General features: G+C 41.3%; 1 protein-coding gene across 1 annotated transcript in view; it reads right to left on the reverse strand.

The window, feature by feature from the left end:
• Positions 1-1,292: 1,292 nt before the first annotated feature.
• Positions 1,293-9,622, reverse strand: part of LOC118408057 (hemocytin-like) — a 12,013-nt gene continuing 3,683 nt past the window's right edge. Inside the window, exons 2-13 of the mRNA XM_035808675.1 lie at positions 8,179-8,349; positions 7,919-7,978; positions 7,525-7,751; positions 7,069-7,276; positions 6,666-6,868; positions 6,230-6,344; positions 5,794-5,979; positions 4,834-4,956; positions 4,071-4,622; positions 3,710-3,933; positions 1,587-1,810; positions 1,293-1,479 (exon numbers count right to left, since the gene is read on the reverse strand). Of these exons, the coding sequence (XP_035664568.1) occupies positions 1,419-1,479; positions 1,587-1,810; positions 3,710-3,933; positions 4,071-4,622; positions 4,834-4,956; positions 5,794-5,979; positions 6,230-6,344; positions 6,666-6,868; positions 7,069-7,276; positions 7,525-7,751; positions 7,919-7,978; positions 8,179-8,349 (2,354 nt within the window). The 3' untranslated portion in view covers positions 1,293-1,418. The remainder of the gene's footprint in view (positions 1,480-1,586; positions 1,811-3,709; positions 3,934-4,070; positions 4,623-4,833; positions 4,957-5,793; positions 5,980-6,229; positions 6,345-6,665; positions 6,869-7,068; positions 7,277-7,524; positions 7,752-7,918; positions 7,979-8,178; positions 8,350-9,622) is intronic.

Genomic DNA, 9,622 nt, shown 5'->3' on the forward strand with positions numbered 1-9,622 from the left:
ACCTCAGGCTTAGTGGTCTCTGGATAAGTCTTCTCTGGCTCTGTAACCTCAGGCCTGGTGGTCTCAGGGTAGGTATTCTCTGGAGTGGTTGCACTTGTAGTAGTTGCTAAAAAAGTGAAATACACACAGTGAACAATGTGTACACCAAATATACATGTACCAATCATACATGTTCATATGACAGCCATGCTTGACATGTATTATATGCATAAAATCTACATTCCACACAACATTTCTAACTTACAATGAGGTCCATCATGTCTGGAATATCACCTTCCCATTAGGCTGATTTTAAAGTACTGAGTAAAATGGTTAACTTTAACAAATCATGCTTTAACATTTTAAGATGTCAACAGTACCTAGTACTAGCATGTGTTCCTATCTAACATAAATCAACATTTATGTCAACATTTACAAAATGTAGATTATACCGCTTTTCTTGTTGTGATATTTGGATTATACAAATATCTGTCCTTACTCTTTGAGCATATGGCAACATTAGCATTGCAGCACAGCAGACGAACTTCATAGTTGTAACAGTAGGGGCTGATTCCTCTCATCATCATCTGGAACTTGCTGGGACCAGTGGCATGAGTACAGACACAGCCAACCTCACAGTTAGCCACGACATTCTGGCCTGTCTTTGAGTAGTCGATATGTGTTCCCACAGTGCGGCATTGGATTCTGCTGATCTTCTGGTTTGCCCCACCAATATTAAAGCCATGGCGACGGAGGCTAGTGAAAGACTCATCGTCACCACTGACAGCTGGTGTTGGGTAGCAGGCATCCATCCAACTGGTCCAGGAGCAGACCTCATGTTCCTCATAGCATCGTGTGGTGGGTACTTAAAGTATGAAGTAAGTCAACAATGTCATTACATCCAGGCTGAACAGCACAGAGGCTTATGCTGTATGATCATACTCTTTGCTTGCTAGCAGCTCACTATAAAGACTTTTAAGGCATTCACCTATTAGCTAAATAAAACATTAGTCATCCTTCAACATAATCTGCATTTGTGTCAACACTATATCGTGTTGCAATGGTATAAAGCCTGGCTACACTACGCTTGAGAATGAGAGAATCAACCAAACAAATTTAAACAAAGATATGAAGTGTCAGTGAATGTCATTACCTACAAATAATAAAAGCTAAAATATCCAATATTGGATATCTTGGGTAATAGGTCTTATCCTATCAAAATGTATTCTTAGTCAGCATACCTCTACTTTCTGTTACCATACAATGATGCAATCAAAAGTTAATAGTACCTCCTGTTGTCACTGTTGATTTGGTTGTAGTTGGTGTTGGAACTGGTGTTGTAACCTTTCTGGGTGTCTTGTACCCAGTGGTGATTGCCCGAGTTGTTGTTGTTGCTGTTGCCTCTGTTGTTGCTGATGTTGTACACATGTTGCTACATGTCAATGTGTTCTGGTAACATGTGCACACCTGACACTGCCCAACTTTAACTGTCTTGCCGGCCTGAAATTTTAATATACACATAAAAAGAGATGAGGGACATTTTCATACCTGAAGAATATTTCACTCAATAAATCAAGTGAGTTTAATCAAACATCACAATAACTCACCGGCACAACAATGTTTCCATCTGTGATACAGTCACACTCTGTAGGCTTGACACAGTGATACAGGTCCTTCCTGATGTAGCCTTTGGGACATGCGGGGCACTCACCACAGGTGGGCACACATGAACTCCTGTCACCACGCTGGCACTGAGTGATCTTGTACCTGTAGCAGTGGCAGGTTTCCTCACAACGGAAGGAACAACCATACACCTTCTTTGCACATTCAGCTGAAATGAAATAATACAGTTGTTAAATGATTATGGCTGATTCATGGGGTTGTTAAATAAACATTTTGAACACATAGACATACTCTGTTCTTTTAATGTCCAGTACAATGTACTCAAATGATACATGTACTTCCTTCTACAAACTACTGTTGCTCCTATGATCAAAAACAATAAACCTGCATCTGAGACAGAACTATACAAAGTAATGAACTATTGGCTCTGTACAATATTGTGAAAGAGGAGATTTACATACTTGTAACAGTGGTGTATGTTTCAGGCATGGTTGTAGTGACACCTGGTCTTGTTGTAAATGTCTCAGGCTTGGTAGTGTATGTCTCAGGCTTGGTGGTGTAGATCTCAGGCTTGGTGGTGTAGGTCTCAGGCCTGGTGGTGTATGTCTCAGGCCTGGTGGTGTATGTCTCTGGGCGTGTAGTTGTACCTGGAGTTGTAACCTTTCTTGGTGTCTTGTAAGTTGTTGTAACCACAGTTGTGTATGTCTCAGGCCTGGTGGTGTAGGTTTCAGGCTTGGTAGTGTATGTCTCAGGCTTGGTGGTGTAGGTCTCAGGCTTTGTAGTGTAGGTTTCAGGCCTGGTGGTGTATGTCTCTGGCCTAGTGGTATATGTCTCTGGCCTGGTGGTGTATGTCTCTGGCCTGGTGGTGTATGTCTTAGGCTTGGTAGTGTATGTCTCAGGCCTGGTGGTGTATGTCTCTGGCTTGGTTGTGAAGGTCTCAGGCCCAGTAGTATATGCTTCAGGTTTGGTGGTGAAAGTTTCTGGCTTTGTGGTGTATGTCTCAGGCCTGGTAGTCCATGTCTCTGGAGTTGTAGTGGAAGAGGGTGTTGTAACCTTCCTTGGTGTTTTGTATGTTGTTGTTTCAGTCTCTGGCCTGGTAGTGTAGGTCTCTGGCTTTGTGGTGTAGGTCTCTGGCTTTGTGGTGTATGTTTCTGATGTAGTTGTAACTGTGGGAGTAGTAATCTTTGTTGTTCGGTAGCCAGTTGTTTCAACCATTGTTGTGGTTGTTATACTTGATGTTGTGCAGAAGTTGGAACATGTCAGCTTGTTGTTGTAGCATCTGCACATTGTACAGTCATCAATTTTCTTCGTCTCTCCTGCCTGTATCAAACAAATTTAGTGTCTTGTCACACAAAATGTTGTCGGTAAGAAAAATTGTGTGATCATTTTTCAATAAATTCATATTCAACGTAGGACAAACCAAAGACCTAACATGGAATGAGTTAAAATAAGAATATAATGCCTCAACTTCAGCACCTTTCAGAAAGGAAGGAAGGTAGTTAAGGACATGATTTGCCTGTCAGTAAAAGTAATAAATGTAGTATGAGATCAATTTAGCTAGTTCATTCTAACAAGATTTTTAGACAATTAACAAGAAACAGAAAATTTGGTCCATACTAAATTTTTGTGCGGGTGCTAGGAGTGGGTACCGGTACAGAAAATTCAGGTCCAGGTCAGGTTCAGGTCCAGATGATCAGGTCCAGGTCCGGACCTGAACCTGTACCTGATGTAGTATGACTCATACCAATGGTCCATTTCACTACAAAGAAATCTGTTTGGTGTAGTATTAGACTTATACTGGCGTTTTGAAATCCTACAACGCTAACTGCACCTGTACGATTGGCTGTAAAACTTGGTAGAAATTACTATAAACTCTACTCTACTCTACTTCACTCTTGTTATTTTCTTCCACCTGCAAGCGCCAAAACGTGTGAATGCCTGATAAAATAATCTGTTAATTTTCTAATCGGTCCAACATCCGGTCCACCTATTTTTTTCAGGTCCGGTTTTTCTGGACCGGTCCAATAAGAAAAACCGGTTTTGTACCGGTACGCTGTACCGATACCCAGCCCTAGCGGGTGCTATCAGATACAGGTATTGTCCTTACCTTGACCACAATGCCTCCATCAGTGATACAGTCACACTCTGTTGGCTTGATGCAGTGGTATTGGTCCTTCCTGATGTAGCCTTTAGGACACTGTGGACATTCCCCACAAGTTGGCACACAGGCTTTAGGGTCATTGCGCTGGCACTGGGTGATTTTGTACCTGTAGCAGTGGCAGGTCTCCTCACACTTGAAGGAGCAGCCATACACCCTCTTCTTGCATTGTGCTGAAAGTAATAAGAAATAATCATTAAAAATGATTGTAATTGATAACGAATGGTATGCAAATTTGTGAGAGTTACAATCTTTTTGGTGCAATCAATTCATATTCTACCAATACTGGTCCCTGAAGGAAAAGGCTTACTTGTGACTATTGGCTCTGATGTAGTATACTCTGGTGCAGTTGTTTCAGTCTCAGGCTTTGTGGTGTATGTCTCAGGCTTTGTGGTGTATGTTTCTGAAGTTGTTGTGGAAGATGGAGTTGTAACCTTCCTTGGTGTTTTGTATGTTGTTGTGTAAGACTCTGGCCTGGTGGTCTCAGGATAGGTCTTCTCTGGCCTGGTGGTCTCAGGATAGGTCTTCTCTGGCCTGGTGGTCTCAGGGTAGGTCTTCTCTGGCCTGGTAGTCTCAGGATAGGTCTTCTCTGGTCTGGTGGTCTCAGGATAGGTCTTCTCTGGCCTGCTGGTCTCAGGATAGGTCTTCTCTGGCCTGGTGGTCTCAGGATATGTCTTCTCGGGCCTAGTGGTCTCAGGGTAGGTCTTCTCTGGCCTTGTGGTCTCAGGATAGGTCCTTTCTGGCCTGGTGGTCTCAGGGTAGGTCCTCTCTGGCCTGGTGGTCTCAGGGTAGGTCCTCTCTGGCCTGGTGGTCTCAGGGTAGGTCCTTTCTGGCTCAGTGACCTCTGGCCTGGTAGTTGTCCCTGTTGTTGACAATTGTGACACTCATTCAAATATTCTACATACATGTACATAATATTACATACACACAATCATACATACATAAATGATATATACATACATATGTAACGGTTACATGTACATATGTACTACACCAAATATCAAAATTTAATGACTGTCCTGGTTTTAATGGATTCACAAAGAAATCAAATAGAAATGATTTGGTTTTCTTGCCTGGCGTTGTAACCTTCCTTGGTGTACGGTATGTGGTTGTCTCGGGATATGTTTCTTCTGGGGTTGTTGTGGTAACAACTGTGGTTGTTGTCCTTATAGTTGTTGGTTTCACTGTAGTCATTGCTGAAAAGGATTGTGTTCATGCTTTTGTAGACTTGTAATAACATATTAACACATATATTTGTGGAATAGAATATTTGGAATCAATAATGATCATAGGCAATACATTATACTATGTGTATTTTGGATAACTTAGCAATTAAATCATAGCAAAAGAACGTTTTTTTGTAGAATTTACTGAAATGTATGTGACAGAGTAAGCTGCAGGGACTTGAGGAGGCCCCAGATAACAATTTTTATGTCATACCTTGGCCGCGAAAACGTTCAATACAGGTGTTCCGGACCATGTGATAACTTTGCGTATCACACGGGTTCTAAGTTGTATCACACAAGCTTCCTTTGATAATTCGAACTATTTCGAACGGGCTGAATACGGCACGGTTGAAATTTGAATACCGGATTCAGACGTTGGAATTGCTGTTGTTACAATCTTTTGTTCAAGGACACAACATTTTCTCAACTTCTGGCGCACATGGGTTTTCTCAGGTGGGTATGACATAAATAAAATACAACTCGGTCCCAGCCCTCCCGCAGGTCGGATCAACCTCCGGCCTTCAGCCGTCGGGCGATCCTTCCAGCAGTCGGGCTTGTACCTCAGGTGATACGGAATACACCGTGTTGTATTCTATACAAGGAAAACACTAAGAAAGGGACATGCATACAATTACAATGCAAGTAGAAGTGTGTTAGGTCTACATGTAATTATAGGTCAAGGTCAAATATTCTTAAAATCTCTTTTCAGGATATGTGATCCTAGATATGTGGATATTAGCCAGAACAAAAGACCATTAACTGACAATTTTCATCATAACACTGCAGGATGTAGATAATTTAACTTACTGCACTCTGCCGGATCCACACAACGGTCGGCACCAAGAACCTTTCCTTCTGGGCAGCGGCAGCCCTCTACACATGGATGGCTGCAGCGTCCTGTTACCTTCTTCTGGTAATAGGCAGTGTTTTCACAGGTTTCAGGACATCCAGAACCACATGGGTCGTAGACGAATGTTGGTGGGCATGTTATTGCTGAAAAAGAGTTAACGATGAATACAGACAGTATGATATGTAATGTGTCCCCCATGCCATCAATTGTTGCTAAAGGTAGACAGTACATAAATTGTAACGTGCTCAAATGTAACTCAGTGACCACATATTATGATGGCACTTTTAAAATCACACCTTGTACACTTCATATTTTAACACTATGACATCATACTACATGACTACAGCAGCCACTTTACAGGCCTGGTACATTTTGATTACATGCTATACTTACGACAGAGTTTGTCGCTTCTCCAGGACAGGCAGATGCCACAGCGTTGGCATGCTTTAGCATAAGCAGTCAGGGTGTCACAGAGCTCCTTTCCTGAGCAGACATCATCTCCACAGGCCTAAAGTACCAAGCGGACAATGCAATTATGTACTTGTGACAGCTTATTCACACAGCAGTATTTATCATTATTCATTTATTTAAGAGCTATTCAATCAACAGACATCAAAATTATCACATTGTATACCGTATACTGAAATGGAAATGGCATTTGCTCACATTCCAAGCCTCAACAACTTCTTGGCCTGAACATTAACTTCTTGCTGAAAACAGAATTTCCCATGGCTACATGTAGATTTTTACTTAAGTATTAAGCTTCTATAAACCTAAATGGCACCATGAGTGACTGGGGACAACAATTGGAAGACATGATGAGACATACCTCGCGGAAGTTCTTGACATTGACGTATGAGTGGCAAGGTGCAAATACTGAAGAATGCAGGATGTCGCACACAGAGGACTCCACTGGTGAGCAGGTTGGTGCGGGTGGAGGAAGTGTCTGGCAGTGCTTAGCACCATCATCAATGAACCATGATCGGCCAAACTTGTTGAAGTCTGTGACCTTGTACTGTCCATTGCAGACACCTTGGCAAGGAAAAGAACAAAATATATACCATGAAATAGTGTTTCTTCTGGCCCAACAGTCCATGCAAAACTCCCATAACTACCACATCTTACTCACTCATCATCAATCACACTTACTGCCTAGTCTATCATTCATTCTCCCATCTTCTGAGAGATAACTCATCAGTAGCACTGCCAGTTTTTTCACATCATGTTCTTACCACAAAGACCCTCAGTGTTGGAGCCATATCGGTCGTTGGGAACTGTTACACTGAATCCATGGCAAGAGTCGTCGTACTGCACCTCCAGACCATAGCGTTCATAGTTCAAGATCAGGCGAAGACCAACACAGCGCACAGTCATGGCTCCATTGTTGATAGGGATAGTGACTCCTCTAGGCACCAGCCGGGCAGAGCCATCAATGATAACCTATAGGGAAAAATCAATTCATTAGCCACACTAGGCTGCAATAACTGTCTTAGGTTATGTCTGTGGAGCTTTTTCTTATTTAATTGGCTTAATTTCAGTGGAGCAACAATTGAAAGGTTCTAACTGCAAGATAATAGTGAACATAAGAATCATGAAAGTAATATGAATTTAAACATAACCCATATGTGAAAACTACTAATCAATCAAAAACATCAGATCTACATTGCATGGTGACACTGTGGCTCTACCTTGAATCCTGCCATGAGTTCCACCTGCGTCTTCCCACAGAGTACCTTCACAGACCTGGTGCAGGTGTAGCTTGGGTTATTTGGACAAGCCTCATTGCTGATGTAGACCTCATAGTCAGGGTTCTTGGCATTGTGACGAGACAGCAGATGTGTGCAGCGTCCGCAGTACTTGTATGAGCGACTGTCAAAGGTGCTGAAGTGACATTCACCATACCCGAAGCAGAAGCCTGTCACAAAAACAGATACATGTATTCAGATTTTCAGTTGTCATATCAGAACTACACAGAATAGCTAGGGCAGAAAACATATCATCCAGAGATGTTAAATAACAAAAGGAACTTTTTTTTAATCTCAGCAACAAATGAAGAAGAACAAAACTAACAAAAATACTTACATTCCTTGGGTGGTGTGGTAGGTGTGACTGTTGTGGTGATTTGTGGTGTTGTAGTAACCTCTGAAAAGATAGCAGACAATATCAGCCTTTCTGCATCAAATACCATTGTGGTGAAATCTTTAATTCAGCAATGGATGTAGTTTTCAACTTTCTGTTATAATTTCAATTATATTTTAATACATGTACTGAAAATAATAAAATATTTCAGACACTGGGTTCAAAAACTTCATAGTACAAGTTGCATAACAACAAATACTTACCACATTCCCTCACACACTGATCATCCTGCAACATGTATCCCTCTTTGCATTCACATGTTTCTATGTTTTGGCGTGAACAAGTCATGAAACGATGGTAGTCCTTATTGGAGCATGTCAGAGGACAAGCACTTCCAGTAGGATTGAAGGTTTTTCCCTTCTCACAATCCAATGCTGCAGAAAACAACAAGCAGAGAAATCTGTGAGCAGTCTATTCCACAATATTCACAATCAATGAAAGGCACCATGACTAAGTAGATATGATTCATCATAAAGATTATATTTCAGCCATACATAGTATGGTGAAATATATTGTATTCGTAATGTTTCTTCTTTCTTCTTCTTTCTTTCTCCTGTCAAATCTTCAAAGTGATTCATCTCCGCCGTTCCTGGACCGAATGACCTGAAATTTGGCACAGGGGTAGAATGGGCCAATACCTTGATGCTTGTTTCTCAGTTTTTTTCATATCTGCCTCTAAAATGATTTTATTGAGATTTTTTGGTCAATTTTAGACCAAAACTGTATATTTTGGCCCCTGTACCCTGGTATTACAACCAAATGAGCTGAAATTTGACAGAGATGTGCCTTGATAATGCCCCCATATAAATTCGATAACACTTTTGGTGTACAGTACAACAAAATGCTTATTTTTGCGATTTTTTGACCAATTTTTGACCAAAAAATGACACTTTTGGCCCCTGTACCCTGGTATTACAACCAAATGAGCTGAAATTTGACAGAGATGTGCCTTGATAATGCCCCCATATAAATTCAATGACACTTTTGGTGTACAGTACAACAAAATGCTTATTTTTGCGATTTTTTGACCAATTTATGACCAAAAAAGGACACTTTTGGCTCCTGTACCTTGGTATTGCAACCGAATGAGCTGAAATTTGACACAGATGTGCCTTGATAATCCCTTCATATAAATTCAATAACACTTTTGGTGTACAGTGCAACAAAATGCTTATTTTTGCGATTTTTGGCCAATTTTTGACCAAAAAAGGACACTTTTGGCTCCTGTACCCTGGTATTACAATTAAATGACCTGAAATTTGGTATAGATAGGCATTAGCTACTTGGTAACAAGATTCAAGTAAAATTTTTGACATAAACAACTTTAAAATGATTAATTTTGGCACTTTTCTGAGGGGAAATTTGTTTTCTTTTGGCCTCCTGACGTGACCTTCCGTGACCCCGCACAGAGCCACACCTGTGCGCGTCAGCCGGAGAGTTAATTGAATCAAAGACCTAGCCAATCAGCGAAGAGGAGGCCAAAGGCTAATTAATATTCATAAGCGGGGCCTCATGATCCCGTATATAGCAGTGTTCCCGCCAGGGGGAGCGAAGCCCGCCTAAGGCTCTCGCATTTTAGACTATTCAGAAGGCTTTATATTGTATCAGTTCTTAGGGGCATATCTATGATAATCGCAGCAGTCACTT

Source organism: Branchiostoma floridae, unplaced genomic scaffold (genome assembly GCF_000003815.2).
Source record: "Branchiostoma floridae strain S238N-H82 unplaced genomic scaffold, Bfl_VNyyK Sc7u5tJ_1550, whole genome shotgun sequence".
NCBI lineage: Eukaryota > Metazoa > Chordata > Leptocardii > Amphioxiformes > Branchiostomatidae > Branchiostoma > Branchiostoma floridae.